At 35.3% G+C, this 24,291-nt stretch overlaps 1 protein-coding gene across 1 annotated transcript; it reads left to right on the top strand.

Annotated features, from left to right (window-relative positions):
- Window positions 1–18,836: 18,836 nt before the first annotated feature.
- LOC110897993 (mitochondrial acidic protein MAM33) lies at window positions 18,837–22,511 on the top strand. Its single transcript, XM_022144733.2, has 4 exons — window positions 18,837–18,995; window positions 19,248–19,362; window positions 20,759–21,084; window positions 22,073–22,511. Exons 2-4 carry the CDS (start codon window positions 19,249–19,251, stop codon window positions 22,233–22,235), a joined length of 603 nt encoding a protein of 200 aa, XP_022000425.1. The 5' UTR covers window positions 18,837–18,995; window position 19,248; the 3' UTR covers window positions 22,236–22,511.
- Window positions 22,512–24,291: the final 1,780 nt, after the last annotated feature.

The raw sequence follows: 24,291 nt of genomic DNA, 5'->3' as shown, positions 1-24,291 counted from the left end.
AAATACAATGTATTTTTATAATTTAATTATTATACGGTTCCTAGGCCCGTCTAGGTACTTTATATTTCTAACATTCAACTTACCCGTAATCTACCCGTCTAATAATATAAGTTTTTATATACTTTTACTTTATTTAGAAAAGTCACCTATATACAGGCCAATTAACTAATATAATATTTCAACCAACTATATAAAATAGTGTTTAAAACTATTTGGGTTGAATATTTATATTAAAAATAAACTAGTTACTAGTGGTTAATAAATTTAACCAAACCTATAATTCTTATATAAAAATAGGAATGTTACAGAGAATGTTCATACATCAGACAAAGTACGTTCACGATGTTCTGGAGAAATTCGGGATGTCTGGAACGGCTCCAATGTCCACCCCGTTAGCAACGAATCATGGGATAAACCCTGATCTCACCGGAGAGAAGGTCGATGAAACGTTGTACCGCTCCATGATCGGTTCGCTAATGTATTTGACGACATCAAGGCCTAATATAATGTACCTAACCTGCCTCGCAGCCCGATTTCAATCAAGTCCCAGAGCCTCGCATATGCAATCGTCTAGAGGATATTACGCTACCTGAAAGGAACTCCAAGCTTGGGGTTGTGGTATCCAAAAGATGGAGACTTCAAGCTTGAAGGGTACTCTGATTCTGACTTTGGTTGCTGCAAAGTCAATGCTAAATCAACAACTATAGGATGCCAATTTTTTGGACCCCGACTGGTCACGTGACAATGTAAGAAGCAAACCTCTGTTGCTTTATCGACATGTGAAGCCGAGTATGTATCTGCTAGCAGCTGCTGCTCTCAGATCTTGTGGATTCAGCAACAGATGCGCGACTACGGTTTGCAATTTCTTACTTCACCTATTTTTGTTGATAATGAGGCAGCCATTAACATAACAAAGAATCAGGTACATCACGCTAAAACCAAACATATTGAAATTCGTCATCATTTCATCCGAGATTGCTTCGAGAAGAACTTGATACGAATTGACAAAATCCACACCGACGAACAAAAAAGCTGACTTGCATACCAAAGCTTTTGATAGATCACGTTTTCAATATCTTTTAAAACTAAATGGTATGAAGTTGTTGTCGGTTGCGGAGGGGATACTTGGCGTTGATGAAGGTACCACTGCAGATGATGTTGAAAAGCAGACTGCACTGGCTTGTCGTATTTTTAGTTGTTTTGGTATTTTGGGGAGATAGATAATATTTTCAGAAAATACAAAAACAATAAAAAATGCAAAAATCCAAAAACAGGAGATATTTTCAAAATCCAAAAATAATAGAAAACCCAAAAAGAGTTTGTGTAAAAAAGGGAAATGATAGTACATCAGCTAGACAGTTACAGTATGCTAAAGATATGTAATGATTAAAAGGTGTTAAGCAGTCTCGCTTATGATATGCCGGTAGGTTTTTGTACATTTAGTAGATTTGTTCAGGATATAAACCTAAATCATTTCTTGCTTACTACGTGGGGAACATCTCTTGGATATATAGGTAACCCCTGAAATCTTATTTGAAAGATTTTCTATTTCTGACATACTAGGTCTATGTGCGTAATGATATCTGGGGTATTATACCAGGACTTCTGATTTTGCGGAAGCAATAGCCTAGTCCTCGTATAATACTCTGCACAGCTTTATTCTTAAAGCCTACCCTCGGCATAAAAAATGATGAAACGTTAAAAAATGCTAATCATGTGCTGTTGAAGAAAAGATCCCCAAATGGGACACACCAAAAGTCGAGCCATCATCTCTCTGTCTGAACGGAAGTTCTAACCTGAGCTCTCATGGCCTCGCATTACCCGTTTACAGATATCATTATTGTACGTTCACCTGTAAGACTGAATATAGAAGTCTGGATACGAGAGTATATTCTGAGGTGGGATACGCATATAAGTTAAGCTATTAAAACACTAATTTGTATCCTGAGCAGATTGAAATTTGTATAAAAACTTAAGAGGATCAGTATATCGGCAATCTAAGTGAATTGTTTAACACTGAGTAGGTCATCAAGCTTAACGGTACGTGTAGCTTGTCGGTAGCTGATATGATCCCCTAACACGCTCACCAAAAACATGTTTGTAAATAGTTTACATTTACTTCATTACATTTCATTTCAGTTAGAATTTAAACCCAAAAAGATTTCATAGTTTTCTAGTCTTAAACTTTCTTAAAATCTCAAAAAGATTTTACTTTTCTACTTTAGTTTTATCGACAAACCAAGGTGGAAAGTTGATCTTCAGACTCGTAGTCATGAATCAGATGCAGGAAGTTTCTGAACTGGATGAGAGGGTTGTGAGCTAATCATGAAAACTTGGTAAAATGCAAAGTCAAAGCAAGTTCATTAAATTGATAATTGTAATTTTCATGAAAATGCGTTTGAAAATTTTGAACAAAATGTCAGTTTGTTTCATTTCGGGTCAACCAAGGTCATTAACTTGGACTTGGGGTCATTAACTTGGACCTAGATACTTAAGTGGATTTCTAAAACTGATCAAATCTGATAAAAATGGAAAAAAGTCAAAAGGTCAAAGCACCTGAAAGTCAAAGAGTAGTGTTTGGATCGGATGGCAATCCGATCGGATGGCCATCCGATGCATGGTCACCCTATAAATAGATGGCCAATGAGTTCAGTCAAACCTTTACTCGATCGGGCGACCATCCGGTACTCTCTCAAACACTCTCACACTCTTGATCTGATTTTCACAATCTTTCCTTCCACACTTCATTGGATTGTTGGCATACTCAACCTTCACAATGGGCAAGGTAAGATTTCTGATCTTTGATTGTTAATTTGATGATTTTTGATGAGTTTCTGAATACGGGGACTGTTCGGACCTTTGAACTTAGATCTAGGCAATTTTAGGATGTTTTGATAGAAGTCAAGCATAGGGTTTTGTTCACGAGCCTTAGATCTACAAGATTACCGTCTCAATACTTGTTAGATTTTGATGAATCGAAGATAGAAGGTGTCGGCTGTCGATGTAGTTTTTGTCAAATTAATCTCAGATTAGGCCGAATTAGAACAAGATGAAGATAGGGTTGTGATTGCCTTAGAATTCTCTATGTAGATCTATGTTCAATTTGATGAAAATTTTAGAAAATTTTTTATGTTCATATTTTGTTCAACTGTTCTTCATTGTTCTTGGAACGAGTGGTAACTCAATCGGGTGGCAATCCGATCGGATGACCACCCGATCCAATGCATGTTATATGTTGAAAATTTTCTAAGTATTTGTGCATTGAAATCTGTGCCATAGATTGTTTATATAATACCTTGGAATTTGTGCCTTAATATGTTAATAATGTTTTTTGGATAGTTTGGCAACCCGATCGGGTGGCAATCCGATTGGGTGGCCAACCGATCGATAGCACTTCATGATTTGAAATGTTTCTAAGTATCTGTCTTGGTATTTGTGCCTTTCATGATTGTCAAAGATAGAGTGGTAACCCGATCGGGTGGCAATCCGTTTAGGTGGCCATCCGATCCAAAGCGCACATTCACATGAACTGTTCATCACATGCCAAGGATCGAGTGGCAATCCGATCGGGTGGCAATCCGATCAGACAGCCATCCGATCCTCATCACAAAATGACAAAATTTCCATCATCTGTTCATAATTGTCACAATAATCGAGTGGCAATCCGATCGGGTGGCAATCCGATCGGATGACCATCTGATTCATGGCATCCACTATCAACTGTTGACTGGTCAAAAGTTCCATCATGTTTTGTCACAAGGAACGAGTGACAACCCGATCAGACGGCCACCCGATCCTTATGCATTTGACTAAGCTTGACTTCTCATTGCACAAGATGGTTCATCAGATCGGATGGCAATCCGATCGGATGACCATCCGATCCTCAGTACTATACATAATGAGAGTTCTAGTGTTAGAAAAATTTTTGAAATTTTCAAAATTTTCATCACTTGTCACTTTATGTCTCGAACTTTGTGCAAATGCTAATAATGTGAATTATTGCAGGGAAAAGCATCAAATTGGGATAAATCTCACAACATCTATTGTCTGCTGGATGCACATTATACAAACAATACTCCTTTTAAAGTGATAGCAAAGTTCTTAAGGGAAAGTAAGATTCATAAGGCATTAACCGAAAAAACTGTGGTATATGAATCTCATGTGAGAAGGTTTTGGAGTTCAGTGAGATATGAGGAAAAGGAAAAGATGATCTCTTCAGTAGTGAGAAAGAAGGACGAGAATGGCCAGGATGTGGATTTAGAGATTAAGTTTAACATTGGTGATTTAAGACGAGTGTTAGAGTTAGGTGATTCTGATAAAGATCCTACCATTATTCCTGAACGTCTATGCAAGGGTTTATGGTGCAGGATGGGTTTTACAGGACACCTAAATGGAAAAAATGATTAAAACAATGTTCAGTAAACCTTATAAGTTCATGATCCACTGTGTGTTGCATGCTTTATCTCATAGGAAGGGAGCGTATGATGAAACTTCTGATTATATTATGATGATTATTACTTATCTGGTGCTGAATAGGCCATACAATGCATCGCAAGTAATATTCAACTATTTGGTAGAAAATGTGGGAGCTGGAAGTGGAAAGTACATTATGTATCCTAGATTCATCATGATGATGATAGATGATTTAGTTAAAGACATTCAAAAGGATGATGATGATGTATTAGGTCTAGGAACATGACAACAGATACTATAAGCATACTGTCTAAAGGACCTGAACCAAGAGTAAGGAGAATGATATGCAAGATCGATAATCCAGCATATGTAGCTCCTGAGAATGACACATGGAGACATGACAATAGTAATTCTGAGAATGAAGATGACAAGATGAATGAAATGGTTGAAAAGAAACTCCGTTATTGGTTTGTGAAGGACGAAAAGAGAAAAAGAACACCGAAGACATCCCCAGTTGTTCCTATCCCTAAGGAGCCAACACCAAAGATTGTTGTTAAGGGTATAGTGAAAGGGGGAGTCATAAGAGAAGCTAGAACTTTTAATTGTTATATTATACTAATGGATGCTCCAATGTTTGTGTTGCAAGGCCTTCAAAGGAACCACAATCAAGTCTGATTGATGAAACAGTGTTAGATCCAACAAGCATACCACAAGAAGGTGTTGATTTGGCTAAAGTAACATTTGAACAATACATTCATCAGACAGAAATTGCTGCAAAAACTCAAGTTGAATCTCTTTCAAAGGTTGTTCAAGCTGAAAGTGTCAAAGAAATAGAGCCTGGAGGTGTTGCTCGTGATGATTCAAGTGAGGCAGATATTGATCTGACAACACTTGGTCGAGGAAAGGCTCAGTTGAAAAAGAAGCCTCTGAAGAAAAGAAAGGGTTTTGATGAAGAGGATTCTACTTACACTCCATCAGGTGAAGAGAAAAAGAAGCTGAGGATAAAGCGTAAGGCATTTCAGTCTGGAGTTATTCCGAGGAATGTACGTGTAAGGAAAGGTGGTGCTTTTGTGCCTGAAGTTCAAGGAGGAATGAGTGAGAAGCATGTAACAACTTCAAAGGGATCTAAAGCTGAAAAGATTGAAAGTATTGAAATTCCTAAAGCTCCAGAGGTTCAATCACAAAGTGTTCCTGAAGTTGAAGCTCAAAAGATAGCAGGTGTTGATGATGAAGTTGAGGTTAAAGAAGTAAGGGTATCTACTCCACCACCTCCACCTCCACCAGAAAATCTTGACATTCCAGAGTCTTCAAGGTCAAAGAATACAGTTTTTCCTGATTTGTTTGAAGATCTTCCTCATGCTAGTGGGGAATATAAAGATGATTTAATTCTTGATGATGATTTTGATATGTTTAAGAATGCGGCTGTCAAAGCTCTGGAGAAGAAAGTTAGCGAACTTGAGAAAGAAAAGGCCAAAGCTGAAGCTGATCGTGATAAGTTAAAGAGGCAGCTTGAGGAGTTGAAGGAAGTGAATGAAGAGATAAAATATGTCATGATCAAGCAAGCAAAGAGGTTAAAGAATATGAAAGATGATGTTGAAGACAATGTAAAGCTTTTTGAAGTTCTACAAGCAGAAATTACTGAGTTGCATGTGCAGAACGTGAAGCTGAATGATATAAACAAGTCGCACAATCAGTTGATAAGTGAATTACATGAAGCGTCGGCAAATGAGTTCAAGGCGATGAAACTTGAAATAGAAGCAATGAAGGCTGATAAAGCTATGAAGGATGAACAACTTACAATGTTATATACGGTGATGGAAAGTCATTTGAGCATTGATGTTCATTCTATCTGCAACAACATTGAAATAAAAAAGGCCGAAGAGCGAAGGATTGAAAGAGAAAGGAGGTTAGCTGGGGAAGCAACACAAAGAAAGAAAAGTGTTGTCATTGAGACTCAAGAAACTGGAGGTTCTTCGAGTCAAACAAATGTTGAAATGGTAGATGTTGAGGATGATTAGGCTCAAGGATTCATACTCGTTGGTAAAGCTACTTCTCTTTCTTACGACTTTGATGATATCATTCGCCGAGTGAAAGTTGAGCAAAGGAAAAGAAAGGCGAAGGAACCTAAAATGTTATTATTACAATGGAAAGAAGAAGAAGTAGAGGGAGAAGAAGAAGAAGAAGAAGAAGAAGAAGAAGAAGAAGTAGAGGGAGAAGAAGAAGAAGAAGAAGAGAAAATAGATGATGGTCTGTTTGATTATATAGATAACTATCCAGAAGGTAATGAAGATGATGATGATCAGGGCTCGTCGGGTTTGTTAATAGTGAATCCATATGTTCAACAAAAGATTGAAGACTTCATGAATGACGAGATTAATGAACAAGAGGAGGATCATCAACAAGAATCTTCTTCATCAGGAAAACAACATGCCGACCAAGTATTCCTCACACAACCTACTGTTATATATTTACATGCTCGGTTTGAGGGGGAGCTAGAGGTTCCTAGGTCAAGGGCAGAGATGTTAGAGGAATTGGGTTTAGATGACGGGAAGTTTAAGTTCGATATAGAAGATGAAATTCCTTCGTCACCTGAAAAGGAGTATGAGTTTAAATATGCCCAAGAAGCTGATAAGTATAATGATGTGCTTGTTGAAGAAGCATCTGATTCGTCTGATGAAGAAACGGATTTTCATTATGCTGGTGTTGATGAAACGTTTCCTTTACTTGCTAAGATGTTTAAAGATCAGAATGAAGACGAAATCAGAAGGAAGATTGTAGAGAAGATAACAACTGAAGGTGTGCCAAGAACCATTCCAAGAGAAAATCTTGCTTAAGAGAGGAAGAAGTGGTTTAAGGTGATGCCAAAAGAAAGGAAGTTTATAAGGCTGCTACAGTACTTTACACATGATGCAAACATCTCATGGGGTGACATCTTGTCTTGGGGCTATCTGGAAGATCTTCAAGTTTGAATTTGAATAAGACGGGAGCAAGGGGTACAGTATTTTGAATTTTTGGCAGATATAAAGTCCCTCCCATGGTGGGATGTTGATGAGTTGGTCCAAACAAAGAACATCAAGCAGTTTTATTATGGTTTGGATGTGAAACAACATGACCAACACTTGTGGGATTACATGAAGCAACAAGCAAAGGCAAGATATCCAGATTGGAAGCCTCAATACCCAAAGCAGATTGTTACTGTCTTGGAAATGGAGAGAAAGATATTACTTTGGATGCCAAGTCGCCGAGGGGTTTAAAGAATATGCCGCTACGTGCATTGGAACAAGATTTCCATGAAGACTTTCAAGGGTGGTTATATAATCAAAGCACAGAGGAAGCGGTGATCTCTCTGTTCGACAAGTCAAAGGGTGAATCAAGAAGGATCTGCATATTGGATCCTATGTGACTGGTGAATTGCTCGAAGAATGATATAGATTGTTTGTTCTACAACAAGATTGTCTACGAAAATCCTGATAAAGTTCAAGCGATGCAATACCAAAAGATAGTGGATGTGTGTTATGCGAAAGAAATCAATTCTGGGAGATATTGGAAGACAAAGTGGAGAGATTTAGAGATCGATGAATTATTGAAGAGGTACAAGCGCAGTCAGAGATTCAAAGAGATTGCTGATAAGGCTGGAAGGCTTGGAAAGTACAAGTTGATGAGACCACCTCCAACTGACCAGACACCGATCGAGACGGAAGAAAACAAGATTCCGCGATGGGATAGGAAGCGCGACGGTGATCCAGTGTACAGAAAGTATTGGAATGAAGTTGGTAAGCCACTCAGAAGAAAGATGCTTGAAGAGAAAGCTGAACAGAGAAGGCAGAGGGCTAAGGAACGAAGACGCAACAGGAAAGACTGAAGACTATGCTAGAAGGAACTACAGCTACATCCAAGGGGGGGTGTGTTAGTTCATATGTCTGTAGCTTCCGTCAGCATTGAGTCTTATTTTGTACTGTGTATGTCTTTTGTATATGTATGTTAATGTATGTATGTTTTTGTAACGACAACTCAGGGAACGGTGATGTAATGTAAAAGTGAAGTCCGACGGTTGACTGATGTCATCCGATCGGATGACCATCCGATCAGATCACCATCTAATCAAACGACACTTAAACCCTCCCTGATGTTGCCTATAAATAGCTAGCATGTGTTAGTCATTTAGAACTTTTTGCTGAACTTGTAAGGAACCTCTGCTGGTCTGAGATTCTACCGGAGCTACTGTACTTTCACAATCATTCTAATAGAAAATCAGACGAGTTTAAATGTTGAATGAGTTATTGTTGATCTTGTGACATAATCAATGGATTCCGCACATTGATTCTGATCAATCCAGCCACGTTCCACACGAACAGATCCTGATCCAATGGCCTAACAGCCCGATAGCTTGTATGACCAGTACGACTTTGGTCCGCTGCAAGCATGTGATAGGATGGCAATGTTCGCGGATGCGAGTTGGAAGCAACCCCGGGGAGTTGTGAAAGATGTGGTAATCCAACTGGGTGAGTTTTACTACTCGGTAGATTTTATGGTGAACGACTATACACTGACGAGGACATACGAGCAACCACATGTAGTTTTGGGCCGCTCATTCTTATATACAGCGAAGACCCAGATTGATCACCGAAACGGAATGGTCACCATGAGCTACAAGAATCGTAAGTTGTACTTTAATGTGTTTTTAAGTCCATTTCTTACGATCTTGTTGATGATTCTTATCACACAGTTGCTAGTAACGAATATGTTTCAAGTGTGACCAAGGACAGGTTAGATGCAGGTGGTGTTGGATGTCACAGGTCAACGGGCGAGACGTGTGGAAATCAGGCAAAAAAGGCGGAAGTGAAAAGAAGAGTGAATGAAGGAAAACCACCCGATGGTGGAATTAGAAGGGGCAATGAAGTTGCATTTGACTCCAACTGGCGTGAAGCTGCAAACCTCCCACCAAACTGGATGGAATTGTATGTGGAGAAGTGGGGAGGCAAGCAGGTTTCTGAGCCACCCTGAGCACATAAGGTACGGTCTTGCTGAAGACCTAAAACTTAGCGCTCTTGGGAGGCAGCCCGAGGATGTAGAGTATTGTATTTGTTGTTTTGTTTTGGTGTGTATTTGTGTTTTGGCAGGTTACTACATTTAATCCTCACGGATGCAATGATTCAAGTGTGGGGATGTTTGGAAACATCCCCGATGAGATATCACAGAATCCAAGAGGAGTTTACGTCCATGTTTGATTATAGCTGCCGCACCGTTACAGACACTTACTGAATGAATGATCAGGTTCTCGTGTCTCTCGATCCTTTACTTTATTTTTATTTGTGCATTTGGTGGTATGAGTCTTTGTGTTGGGAGTGGTGTCATTTGTGAGTCAATTAGGTTATTAGCCGTTCATGGTTTGTGGGTGGTATCTCTCGAGTTTAGATTATAAATTGCACTATACATTGGGGACAATGTATCCCAAGTGTGGGGATGCGCTAACTTGAGAGAGGGTTGGTAGGATTGCTGATCTTAAATGCTTGAAAGGTTGAAATTGCTAAAACTTGAAAAATTTTGAAATTTTTTGTCTCAAGTATGCTTGAACTTTATGTAAACCAACATTTTCAATCGCTAAAGGGTTTCTACTGATATGAAACTAACTTAGATCCCTAGTCAGGGTTATCCCTTTAAGTTTCATGAGAGTATTTCTGACAAGTTTTAGATAATAGTTGAGAAGAGATGCCTAACTAGGGGTAACATGCTTTAGTAATTACACATGCTATATGTCGGCAATCCATATTCCTTTCGTTCTTTGAGATATTGAGCCTACTAGAAGTTTAGTTAAATTGCAATTAATGATTCATTTGTTGAGAGTAGGTCATATGTTTCTTTGTGTTAGAACTTGTGTGGTTTGATACATGTTGAGACTGTGGTTTAGCGTATGCACAAAGATGATAAAGGCATTAGGATCCATTCATTGTTTGATATGTTGATTGTTGATTTAACCCACCTTAGTTAACCATGTTGAGCCTTATACCTTTCATTTGATACACCACATCTGACCCGTTTGAAGTACCAACCATGAATAACAAGTGCGTTTAGAAGTATGTTATGAAAAAAAAAGAAAATAGAAAAGAAAGAAAAATAAAAACAAAAATCATTACTATGTTCGTGTTATACAAATGTGTCGAAAATAACCCAAAGTGTTAGTAGTTTATTATGAATAAAATTATCATGGTTTGGTATTCGTTTGTGTTTGCCATATAAATATAAAAATAACAATATACATACACACACACACACACACACACACATATATATATATATATATAGGATTAGGTTCAAACGTGAACAATTTCTCCAAAGTGAACTGCGTGAACTGATCTGGGCCATTGATTTTTATGATCTTGAGATTTTAAGTGAATGGCATGATGGTAATTATTTGGTTATTTGTTACTATTTAATTAAGTGAACAAGGGTATATGTGTAATTTCCATATTAACTTGATTACATAAATCCCGTTTATATCCACAGTTAGGTTTCAAAATCCCACACATATATTTCTCCCTCACATATCAGCGCCGACAAGCAGAGGAGACCATCGAAGACTGCATCAGTCACCGGAACTGGCCGGAAAAGCAGAGGAGAGCATCGAAGTGGTTAAGATCTGTGTACCAGAAATAGTTCTGAGATTCGAAGTGGTGAAGATCTGTGTACCGGAAAAGCAGAGGAGACCATCGAAGTGGTGAAGATATGTGTACCGGAAAAGCAGAGGAGACACCGGAAAAGCAGAGGAGACCAACGAACCGATAACTCTGAAAATCTGAGATTCAAAGTGATGAGAGATGAAACATCGATTGATTCATACCTCTGATCTGCATAAATCCGGTCCGACGAAACAGCATAAATCCCATCCGATCTGCATAAATCTCGTCCGATCTGCGAAAAAAAAGTATAGGGCCCTAGATCTGCATAAATCCCGTCCAATTGATTCATACCTCCGATCGATAACCATCACCTGCTCGATATCTACTACCTCCGATCAACACCCATACCCACCGATGATTACAACCTCCATCTCCAATTGACCGCCGTCGACCGACGACCATCAACCTCCATCTCCGATTGACCGACCGACCACCGACCAGGTATGAAGTTTGCAATTTTTCATTGTTTTTGATGTTGAAAATTATTATTGTTATTGGTTGATTGAGGTTCTGAAGATTCTTTTGAGTTTGATTATTGAAAAAAAAAGTTTACAATTTTTCTTTGTTTTGATGTTGAAAATTATTATTGTTTGATTGAGGTTCTTAAGATTGTTATTATTGTTAAGTTGTTTAGCATTTTTTGGAGTTCAATTTTTTTATTTTGCTCTATTTTTAATGCGTTGTACACATGTGTATTCTGATTTGTTCTGTTTTTAATGTGATGTACACATGTGTATAGCGTTTGTTTTTTGTGATATCATAGTTTCTTTGTGTATTGAATGTGTAAAGTTGTTGATGTACACTTGTGAATTATGCAAAGTATTAGTTGCTGAGTTTTTTTTTTTTGCTCAATTTTTTTATTTTGCTCTGGTTTTAACGCGATGTACACATGTGTATTCTGGTTTTGCTCTGTGTTTTAATGCGATGTATACATGTGTATAGCGTCTGTTTTTGTGATATCTTATAATTTTTTATGTATTGAATGTGCAAGGTTGTTGATGTACACTTGTGAATTATGCAAAGTATTAGTTGCTGAGTTTTTTTGTGCTATTATAGGAGATGTCGTTAACGAGAAAAGTGGAGATGGAAGGTCGATAAGGATGATTCACGTATGAGGTCGATAAGGATGATTCACATATGTTTGTTTGCTTGGTCGATAAGGATGATTCAGCATACAACGTGGCGAATAGTTGTAAAAGATTATGTTTTTTGTTTTTTCGATTATGTTGGGTTTATTGTTTTTACGAAACTGGAACTTGTAATTATATGTTTTTTTGTTTGGTTTGGAAAACATTATGGAACTTGTAATTTGTTAAATATAAAATAGATTTACAGGTATTGTTTCTATGTATGTATTATGTAGCTAATTACACATATGTAAGATGCTGAGTACACATGTGTACTGTTCTATTTATATCCAAGTACACATGTGTATACCGTTGAAATATGAAGGTTAGGTGGATCTTAAAAATCAAAATTTGAATTCTGGTGATGAAATCTGAAATAAAAATTAAAATTGAAATCTGGTGATTTGTTGTTTGTTTTGATAATTATCTTATTAATAAATAAAACATAATGTGGATAATGAATTTAAAATAGGAAAGATGTAACTTAATTCAATTATTAAAATAATTATTTAAATCTAATTTTATATATAAATCAAGGGTCCAGATCTGTTCACGCAGTTCACTCTTGGGAGGTTGTTCACGCTGGAACCCTACCCTATATATATATATATATATATATATATATATATATATATATATATAGTGGGGATGCTGCGGAAAATGTGTTTTTCCTAGAAAGTCTAGGAAGTGATCTGGGCCATCCAATGGGTGTGTTTAATGGTTGAGATCATCTTGGTGACATTTTGGTAATATGTGTTTCTTAAAAATAGGATTATTTAATTAATCAGGAGTAGGTATGTTATTTAGCTTGTTTTAAATATGGAAATAACTATCATTCCATAAACCACCGCACATTTCTTGCGATTTTCTCTCTCTCTCTCTCCCTTTCTCTCGTCTCTCTCTCTTCCTTCTATCCTTCATGAAGAAACACAACATCAAGAAAACACATCGTGACAAATGTCACCCATCGTAACAGCATGAATGGTAAAACACAGCGTCAAGAAATCCTCCAGCATTACCAGCATGAATGCTAAAACACAACGGTATTAAACTGCTGGCTATTAAAACACAATGTCAAGAAATCCTCCAGCATTACCAGCATGGATGGTAAAACACAGCGTTAAGAAATCCTCAAGCACTACCAACATGAATGCTAAAACACAACTGTATTAATCTACTTGCTGTTAATACACAATGTCAAGAAATCCTCCAGCATTACCAGCATGGATGGTAAAACACAGCGTCAAGAAATCCTCCAGCATTACCAACATGAATGCTAAAACATAACTGTATTAATCTGCTTGCTGTTAAAACACAATGTCAAGAAATCTTCCAGCATTACCAGCATGAATGGTAAACACATCGTCAAGAAATCCACCAGCATTACCAGCATGAATGCTAAAACACAACGGTATTAATCTGCTTGCTGTTAAACACAATGTCAAGAAATCATCCAGCATTACCAAACATCATTCATATTATGGGATCTATAAAAACATTGACTTTAACCCTCTAACTGTTAAAACACAGTACCAAGAACATGCTGATAGATTCCAGATAAAGTTTAATGATCAGCGATGAATCTTAAGAGCAAGAAAACGAAGGAATGATTGATATTTACGTGAGATCAGAATTCGAAAACAAAAAATACCGAAAATTATGGGGGAAATCGGTTTCATTCGTGTACATGGATAGTTAGTTATTGAAGATAATTTCCTAAAATAAAAGTAGATTGTGAAAGTACATAATTGCCCTTCTAGTTAAAATCCTTCAATGCCACGTGTCACATTCTGATTGCTTCATAGACTTTCTAGGAAAAATCTACTTTCTACCCAACTCCTCTCTCTCTCTCTCTCTCTCTATATATATATATATATATATATATATATATATATATATATATATATATATATATATATATTTCCTTACCTTTACCGTTAACCCAAAACCCAAAAGTCCTTTTGATATGTGCTACGTTATTTGATACAGTGGAGGTGTGATTGCTATACAAGCTTATGATTGCAAGGTAGCATATTTGGTTTTGAGCGAAATATATGCTAGCACCTTACACGCTAGTCTTGATTAAGCCGAGATGAGTGATTATTGTGAGGGGCGTGTGGCATGTTTGTAGCATCATAAGCATGTTAGTTTTAGTTTGGCAAGTCTTAAATGTTTTAATTGTGAATCAACTACTTGTCAGATTGTCAACCTCGATTGTGTCAATCTATGGGACGTGTACGACTTGGGACCTTAAATTGCTAATTCGGTAAAGGATTTAATGGTGATTTGTTAATAAGATGAGTAATGTTTGTAATGGAAGGCTCTCACACCCAAGATTCCACCGACTTATTTGGTGTTTTTGTTTTGTGGTAAAGATAAAGTTGCAAAAGAGATTTTGAGAGTACTCCTCTCAAGTTTCTAGAAATTAAAAACTAAAAAGTGTGTCTATTTATTTTTCACGTGTCAACCACCATGTTCATATATAGACGACATTAACCTCCTAATAAACAAGATAATTAATCTTGTAATTAAAGAGTTTTAATTGTATTAAAATGGAGTTGAAATGGTCAACACGAGTTAAAACAGACTAGTTAAACCGGCCCATGATGTTTTGGTAACAATACGTTGCAATTTTAATAGTTTTGTACACATCTTAGCTTTTTATCGAGTCATTTTGTATAGGTTTAATGTACTTATATTGTGTTGTTCTAAAAAATGAGAAAAATTCTGAAAAATAAAAAACATTCTAAAAAATCAAAAAATAATAAAAAATCAAAAACATTCTAAAAAATCCAAAAAATTCTAAAAAATCCAAAAATTCTAAAAGAGCCAAAAAATTATAAAAAATAAAAAAATTCTAAAAAATCAAAAAAATTCTAAAAAATCAAAAATTAAAAATTAAAAACATTCTAAAAAATAATAAAAAAATAAAAAAAAATTCTAAAAAATAAAAAAATAAAAAAATTTTAAAAAATCGAAAAAATCTAAAAATTCAAAAAAAGAGTTAAATGCCCGGATAGTCCCTATGGTTTGCCCTTTTTTCACCTTTAGTCCCTAACTTTCTAAAATTACAGCTATAGTCCCCAACTTTTGCAATTTCGTTCCCAGATAGTCCCTAAGCCTAACATTAGTTTGTTTTCTTAGTTTAGAGGATCTGAAATGACAAAAATACCCTTACTAAAAAACAAAATAACTTAACCTATTAAATAGATTTATTTATTTGTGGGACCTACCCCTTTATAAAAACAAAATTACCACCCCACCCCCACCTTCCTCTCTCTTTCTTTTCTCTATCTTCTCATTCCACCTACAACATGATGAAGATCTGGTTGAAGATGACCAATGAGACCACCAGCAACATGATGAAGATCCAGTTAAAGAGTAAGGGTATTTTGTTTTGTTTAGCGACACATATATTCCGACAAAAATGCTGCTGCTGGAACAACTCTTCTCCGTCACTCCTCTGCCATGAATCTTCGATCACACCTCTGTCGTTGTGTTTAGCGACGAACCAGTGTCACCGCCGCTAATGTTCATCCTCATATTCATCCTTGCCACTTGTCCTGCTGCAGCATAGATCAGATTCCATGCGTCATCCGACGGCGCGGGAGAATGACCCGACCAACCAAAAGTTGTCTCCGACGAGATTTTGAAATTGAAAAGGGGTTCTTGTAAAGAAATTGATCGAGTGAAACGACGAGTTAATCCCATGGTATCCTAATCGTAGCGGTTGTGGGGTAAGTTGAACTGGTTTCCTTTGTGGTGGTGGTGGTGACGGTGGTCGGAGGAGGAGAAATCGCCGGGCATGTTGCAGGTGGAATGAGAAGAAGAAGAAGATAGGGAGAAGAAAGAGAGAGGAAGGTGTGGGGGTGGGGTTGTTATTTTGTTTTATAAAAGAGTGGATTCCACAAAAAAAAAAAATAAATCTATTTAATAGGTTAAGTTATTTTGTTTTATAGTAAGGGCATTTTTGTTATTTCACATCCTCTTAACCGAGAAAACTAACTGATGTTAGGCCTAGGGACTATCCGGGAATGGAATTACAAAAGTTTGGGGACTATAGCTGTAATTTTAGAAAGTTCGGGACTAAAGGTGAAAAAAGGGCAAACCAAAGGGACTATTCGGGCAGTTAACTCTAAAAAAAATCTAAAAATCAGAAAATAAAAAAATCCAAAAAATTCAAAAAATCCAAAAAATCTAAAAATTAAAAAATAATAATAAAAATCCAAAAAATTTAAAGGAAAATTGGTTTTTAATAAACCAACCTTTGCCCCATTGGTAAATAATAATCCAATCTACAGAATTGGTATATAATAATCCTACCTATCAACATGTTGGTACTCAATGAACTTCCGTTAGTTTTTTTTTAACTGAAGTTAGTTTTTAAGTTTTATTTATTACACAAACAGTCCCTGTAGTTGTAATTTACTAGTTTTAACTATGAGTTAATAGTCAAAATGGTCCTTGAGGTTAATAGCCACAACACCGCCACCACCACCACCGCCATAGCACCGCTACCACCACCACCACCACCACCACCACCGCACCGCCACCACCGCAACGTTTTTTTTTTCACCACCCAAACTGAACACTATTATTATTATTATTATTTTTTTTACAGCTCATTATCGATCAGGTAGTTTGTTACCAAGTTTAGTCGCTTGCTTTGGGCTATATTCGGAAACGCGGTGAAAAAAAAAAAAACGTTGCGGTGGTGGTGGTGGTGGTGGCGGTGCTGTGGCGGCGGTGGTGGTGGTGGTGGTGCCGGTGCTGTGGCTATTAACCTTAGGGACCATTTTGGCTATTAACTCATTGTTAAAACTAGTAAATTACAACTACAGGGACTGTTTGTGTAATAAATAAAACTTAAAAACTAACTTCAGTTAAAAAAAACTAACGGAAGTTCATTGAGTACCAACATGTTGATAAGTAGGTTTATTATATACCAATTCTGTAGGTTGGATTATTATTTACCAATGGGGCAAAGGTTGGTTTATTAAAAACCAATTTTCCAAATTTAAAAAAATAAAAATCAAAAAATTCTAAAAAATCAATAAATAATAAAAAACCCAAAAAAATCTCAAAATTCCAAAAAAAAAATAAAAAAATTCTAAAAAGCAAAAAATAATAAAAAATACAAAAAAATCTAAAAAATCAAAAGAATAATAAAAAATCCAAAAAATCAAAAAAATCAAAAAAATCTAAAAAAATTCAAAATAAATCTAAAAAATCAATAAAATAATAAAAATCTAAAAATCAGAAAAAAAACCAAAAAATTCTCTTTTTTTAGGATTTTTAGAACTTTTTTTAGAGTTTTTTTTATTTGTTTAATCTTTTTGGATTTTGTAGAATTTTTATGAATTTTTTTTATATTTTTTAGAATTTCTTTTAATATTTTAGAATTTTTTTTTGATTTTTTATTTTTTTTGGTTTTTTTTGAATTTTATGTTTTTTTATTTTTTATAATTTTTTTATTTTTATAATTTTTTGATTTTTTATAATTTTTTTGACTTTTTAGAATTTTTTACATTGTTTTGATATTTTTTTATTTTTAGGATTTTTTGAATTTTTATATTTTTAAGAATTTTTTTTGATCTTTTAAGATTTTTTAGATTTTTTTATTTTTTAAATTTTTTAAATTTTTTAGAAATGTTTTGATTTTTAGCATTTTTTTGATTTTCTAGAATTTTTTTGATTTTTTAGGATTTTTTTTTTACTTTTTATAATTTTTTGATTTTTTATAATTTTTTTATTTGTTTTATTTTTTGGATTTTTTTAGAATTTTATATCTTTTTAGATTTTTTTAGAGTTTTTTTGATTTTTTTTTTGAAATTTTATATTTTTTATTAATTTTTTTTGTATTTTTTATTTTATGGTTTTTAGCTTTTAAATTATTTTTTCATCTCATCTTTACTTAAACTTATATTAACCTAAACCCATATTAACCCAAACCCATCTTGACCCATTAACCAGCCAACCCTTTTTTAAAAATCTCCATCCTGACCTATACTCATCCTAACCCAAATCTATCTTGACCCATTACCCAAACCTATCCAACTTGTCCACTTTGCCACAACAAGCTTTTAGACATAAAATGAAGGGAAAATGTCACATAATAGTAAACAAGTTTTAAGAGTGTTCTAATTAAGTCACTCGTATCGTTTTTGTCTCAATTAGATAACTTAACATTTAAATCGAACCATGTCCTTTTTTCCATGAGTCAAGTAAAATATGGAGCATAAGATGCTCGGGTCGTATTGTTTTAATATATGAAATTATATTTAATAAAAATAAAAACACTTTAATTACATTAAAAATTTTAAAAACAAGTTACAATACACGTCATTACTCAACGTTAATATCAAATAAAAGGGAAAAAGAAACAAAATTTCATATCACCACGGTTACCTATGAAATAGATGAAAAAACCCTTAATTTTCATGAAAAATGAATGTTGAGTGACCTGATTAGAACACTTTTAAAACTTGAGTGACATAACTAAAACACTTTTAAAATTTGGTTTCTATTGTAAAATGAAATTAAAACTTTTAAAGATGACGTTTCAAAATTCAGATAGTAGTGAAATTTACTCAATTTACAAATTATTTCTTAACTAACATATCTAGCCCCTCATCATCTTGGTAAATTAGAAAACTATCCGAAATTCTTTGTTTCTTCACGACTTCATCATCGCTCACTCCAAAAAAGTATTCTTCACCGTCACCATCACCATCACCACCACCACTACCGGCCGTACTCTCACCGGAATATTAATCAGGTACCACCATTCACTCTACAAATCACACAAGCAGATCAATTTAATAAATATCTCACTTCACGTCAAATTATGGAGTATTTTTTTTAACAATTTAGGGCTCTTTGTTGGAGTCAATTTGCGATCAAATTAGCATCGAAATTGAGTGATATTATGAGATTAATCTGTAGTATTCACCGATTTGGTTACAAATTTGTCCAATTGTGTATCAGTTGTTTCATTAATTACTGATTTTAACTGCTAAAATGTCTGCAGGATGTCTAGGGTTACTACATTGTTGCAAAAGGGGAAGAAAGCTCTGCAAGATCTTGAACTGCTCAAAGTCCTGCAATCAGAGATCAGACATGAGCTCTCTAATGATCTTTACAAGGTATTAAAGTTAGGCGGTGTAAACGAGTAAGCTGTGCGTGAGCTACCCGAGATTGGCTAGTTAAAACCTCGAATCACATTGAGTTTAAAAGAGACCGAACAAAAAATAAGTTTGTTTGATAAACGAGCTGGCTAGCGAGCCTAAACGAGTAGGGTATACAAATTTTTATTTAATTATTTTTAAACCAATATTGATTGAACAATTTTAGTACCGGCCGCGGTATTATCGAAACCGGCATCGCTATACTTTAAAATATGTACGTTTTTAAGGGATTTAGTTTTTATTTAAATTGATTTTCCTCCGATAACTCGCTTTCATTATTTTTTTTATAAAGCTAAATACGTGATAGTGTTTAATATATTTTTTCTCGCCGTTCCCTCATGAAACTTTGTTGAAAAAAGAGCTTTGTTCAAAATAGTACGTTATACTGACAAAAAAGAGTTTTGTTTAAAATAGTACGGTGACAACCGATACCAACATCCGTACCAGTGCAGTTATTATCGAAACCGGCAACGATGCTTGTTATTATGGGTTTCAACGCAAAACGCATGCTTTTATCATAATTTTTAGAGTAAACTTCCGTTTTGCTCCCTGTGGTTTGGTCACTTTAACAATTTTGCCCCAAACCTTTAAAAATAGCCATTTTCCTCCAATAGTTTGCTATGGTTTTTCCATTTTGCTCCCTGCGGGGAGCAAAATGGAAAAACAGACAATTTGGATGGAGTTAGAGGCGGGGAGCAAAATGGAAAAACTATAGCAAACTATTGGAGGAAAATGGCTATTTTTAAAGGTTTAGGGCAAACCGTTAAAGTGACTAAACCATAGGGAGCAAAACGGAAGTTTACTCTAATTTTTATATATAAAAGTAAAATTTGTTATATAAATATACGTTTTGTATATTAAATAAAACTTTTTATGATAGGGCTCGTTTAGACTCGCGAGCCAGCTCGAGCTTGATAACTGAAATTTAGGCTCGTTTATTAAACAGACTTATTTTTAGGCTAGAGCTTGTGCTCGAGCTTGTTTAAGCATGGTTCAATTCAAGCTTTTAGCGAGCTGGTCTTGAGTAGCTCACGAGTGGCTTTGCTTATTTACACCCTAGTCCAGCTCAGGCTCGACTCAAAGTTTGTATTATGTGGGTGTTTGGGTTAGCTTATTTTGGAGCAACTTATAACTTATTGACTTATAAAAGTTAATAAGTTGTTTTTAGAGTGTTTGGTTTAACTTATAAAAGTTATTTTTGTGTGTGGAGAAGTTGTTTTGGAGAAGTTAGAAATTCTAACTTATAACTTATGACTTATATAAGTTAATAAGTTGTTTTTGAGAAGGAATCCCAAACACCCCCTATCTAGTTAATGCAGTCATTCCTATGTCTTCACCTTGAATGTTAAATCAGAATGAAACCGGATCATTGGGAGATTTCGTGATCGACTGGAATTCGCCACATTCTAAAGACGTAGTAATGCGGAAAAGATGTGAATCTGGCGAGGAGATTGCGATATCTGCATTGCTTGGTGAGGAAACCTTTGCAGAAGATAACTTGTATCCCAAGCAAGCTAACATGAAGGTGTGCATCAAGAAGAATGGGCTGAGCTCTGTATTGCAGTTTGATTGTAAAGTTTTAGATGGTCAGAACAAAATAGACTTTCATATTGAAAATGCTTATTATCTAAAGTCACCTACCGATTTGGGTTCTTCGGTCTACAAAGGTCCCGATTTTAGGTACATTTCCGTTGCCTGATTATTGTTTTTATGATTGAAAATTGGATTATCGATTGCTGGTTTTGGAATCTTGTAACTAGGGACGGCAGTTCCTGACACGACCGTAAGGGGACCCGGGGTGGTGAGTGATGGAACCCCCATCACTCGTGAAAAACTTTAGCACACCGCCGCCACCATCATTTATCACTCGTGAGACTTACCACGCGTGATATTTATCACGCGTTGAATTTCGATGTTTCAGTTGACAAGATGACCATTTGAGGGTTTTTTTTTAATAAAATCCAACCATTTCCACTAAAAAAAGCTTGTGAGTGATGGAATAATGGTTGATGACATGGCGGAACTTGATTGGAAGTTGTGAGTGATGAGTGATGAGTGATCACCACCCCCTCCCCCCTAACACTACATGTATGTAAGGAGGTTTTCGGCTGTGGCTAATATAACCCGTTTTATTAAATAGGTCAATCGAACACGACCTGTTTAACAAATGGGTTAACCTAAACATTACCCATTTAATAGAGGTTATAATCTGTCAACCCGCTTAAGGAAGATTTTAGAGAATTATTTAAAAAATATGTAGCATTTAAAGTTTCATATTTTAATTTTTAACTCTTAAATCTAAACTTTGAATTTTCCTTCTAACTATTAATTAATTTTTAGAAGTAAATTTGACATCTTAAATTTGTTATCAACTCTGCATTTTAAATCATAGTAGTTAGTTGTTTAAACTAAAAGTTATAGTAGTTAGTTGTTTACATTGTTACAAAGTTACTCGGTTTTAATCATATTCGCAAATGAATATTAAGCAGGTCGACCCGAACACGACACAATTTTAAGTGTGCATGACATGACACAACAATATACAACATGAACAAATATATGGGTCGTGTTCAAGTTCTCACCTATTTGTAACCGAAAATGGTACCATAAGTTTCTTGAAATTTTTATTTTCTGGATTCAAATTCGATTTTTGGTTTATCTATTGCAGTGAATTGGATCCTGCTCTTCAACAAGAGCTGAAGCAGTACCTAATCTCCAGAGGAATAAGTGGCAGCCTCACCACCTTTCTGCTGCATCAAATCCACCACAAGGAACAAGATCAGTACATAAAATGGCTGCAGAAATTGGAAGCCATGGTTGCATCAAACTAACCAAATTTGGTAAAATGACTTGCAGGGTTATAATTATAGAGTAAGGTTTCAAGTCATAGGACAAGGTTTTGGCTCTAGGCTTATGATATTTGATTGTTGTCTAATATTGTTTTGGTTCGTATTCTAGATATATGGATAGAAAACCCTTTGGGTTGGCCTGACCCGGCCGGATATTTATATGGCTGTCTAATATTGTTTTGGTTAATGTTCTAGATATATGGATAAATAACTCTTTGGGTTGGCCTGACTCGGCCCGATATTGATACCGATTTAGTATGAGAGTCCAAATTACCGATGATTAGTGTTGATATGTCGATGACTTAGGAGTATAGCATTTCGGTTTATTTTGGCTCCTTTGAATATTTTTAGTACCTTACGTTTTCTGGCTATTTTAAGCATAGCTATGTTTCATCTGATACTTATGGTTGGATGTGGCTTTTGGAGCTCGGTTCGGAGGCCTTACCAATAGCTTGGTTATAGGTGCGATTATATTGGGTAATGTTGATGTGTTTATGTTGTTTCAAGTTGTGATAATTACTTCCGGGTGTGAAAGAGCTGGGTTATAGCCCTTGCTCAAGCTCGTTCAACTTAAAAGAGCTCGTGCTTGACTTTTTTATGAACATGTTTATAGAAATTCGAGCTCGAGCTTAGCGTGTGAGTAGTTTTTTTTTTGAGCTTGTGTTCTGTCAAACTCATTTATTATTTAGATAAGAGATCATGTACAAAAGAGAAATTCCATACAAAGTGTAGGGAGAATCATGGCCCTACACGTGTCTTTCTCAAGTAAGGAGGGAAGGATATGGTGGTTTTTTTCTCCTTTAAACTAATTCCCCTCTTAATTTTGAAACGACTATAATTTTTTCATACGTTAATATTTTCTTTTAAATTACACCGTATTAAAGATCATTTATTATCTTTAATTCGGGCAGACTATTGATATAGTTTTCTTAAAAACTATACAAGATACGTGATTACACATTCAATATAAACTATTACGTGATTACACATTCAATATAAACCATTACGTGATTACACATTCAACATAAATTATTACGTGATTACACATTTATTGTAAATCTATTACGTGATTACGCATTCAATAATAAGAACTTAATTGTTTATGTTTTAATACGTGATTAAATCTCCAATATACGGCATTGTGTGGTTATTATAGGTTGATTAGCTAATATTTTTTTATTACATTTATACTTAATACGTGATTAGACCTGAAATATTTAGGTGTTTCTTGAAACATTATGTATTACATGTTTTGTTTTATATTATATTGTATTTATGGTTAGTACGTAATCACTTAATCACTCAGTGGGGTTTTACATAAATAATATAATAAAATCACGTAATGGCATTCAAAAATCACATAATCAATTTTATTTTTGAACGACAAGGAACGACGTGCCAACCACCGTGACACCGGGTGCTGTGCCAAGGTCGACTACTCGACCGCCGCCAGCCCCTTGGCTTTCCCCATAATGCGCGGAAACCCGAACTCCACCTGCCCGAATTCACGACAGTAGAATAATCGGTAAAACTCGCCTCCTATCCAAGTCAAACCGGCGCCGCCCGTATTCGCTCTTCACCTAGATGCCGCAAAAAATAATGAGCTGGGTTATAGCCTTGCTCAAGCTCATTTAATTTAAAAGTAAAAGAGCTCGTGCTTGACTTTTTCCGTGAACATGTTTATAGAAATTCGAGCTCAGCCTGTGTGTAGTTTTTTTAAGGTTGTGTTCTGTCAAACTCATTTATTATTTAGATAAGAGATCATGTACAAGAAAGAAAATTCAAAGTGTAGGGAGAATCATGGCCCTACACGTGTCTTTCTTAAGTAAGGAGGGAATGATATGAGGGTTTTTTTCTCCCTTAAACTAATTTCCCTCTTAATTTTCAAACGGCTATAATTTTTTCATACAATATTTTCTTTTAAATTACACCGTATTAACGAGCATTTTATTATCTTTAATTCGAACAGACTATTGCTATAGTTTCCTTAAACAAATATACAGGATACGTGACTACACATTTAATATAAACCATTACG

The sequence above is a fragment of the Helianthus annuus genome, chromosome 13, assembly GCF_002127325.2.
Source record: "Helianthus annuus cultivar XRQ/B chromosome 13, HanXRQr2.0-SUNRISE, whole genome shotgun sequence".
Lineage (NCBI taxonomy): Eukaryota > Viridiplantae > Streptophyta > Magnoliopsida > Asterales > Asteraceae > Helianthus > Helianthus annuus.
This window is presented reverse-complemented; position numbering and strand designations above follow the sequence as displayed.

Bases quoted from the DNA above. Each gene is read 5' to 3' on its own strand.
- LOC110897993 (XM_022144733.2), top strand. From the start codon at position 19,249: ATGTCTAGGGTTACTACATTGTTGCAAAAGGGGAAGAAAGCTCTGCAA. The intron at 19,363-20,758 runs GTATTAAAGTTA...ATGTTAAATCAG, and splicing joins TCTCTAATGATCTTTACAAG to AATGAAACCGGATCATTGGG. The intron at 21,085-22,072 runs GTACATTTCCGT...TATCTATTGCAG, and splicing joins TACAAAGGTCCCGATTTTAG to TGAATTGGATCCTGCTCTTC.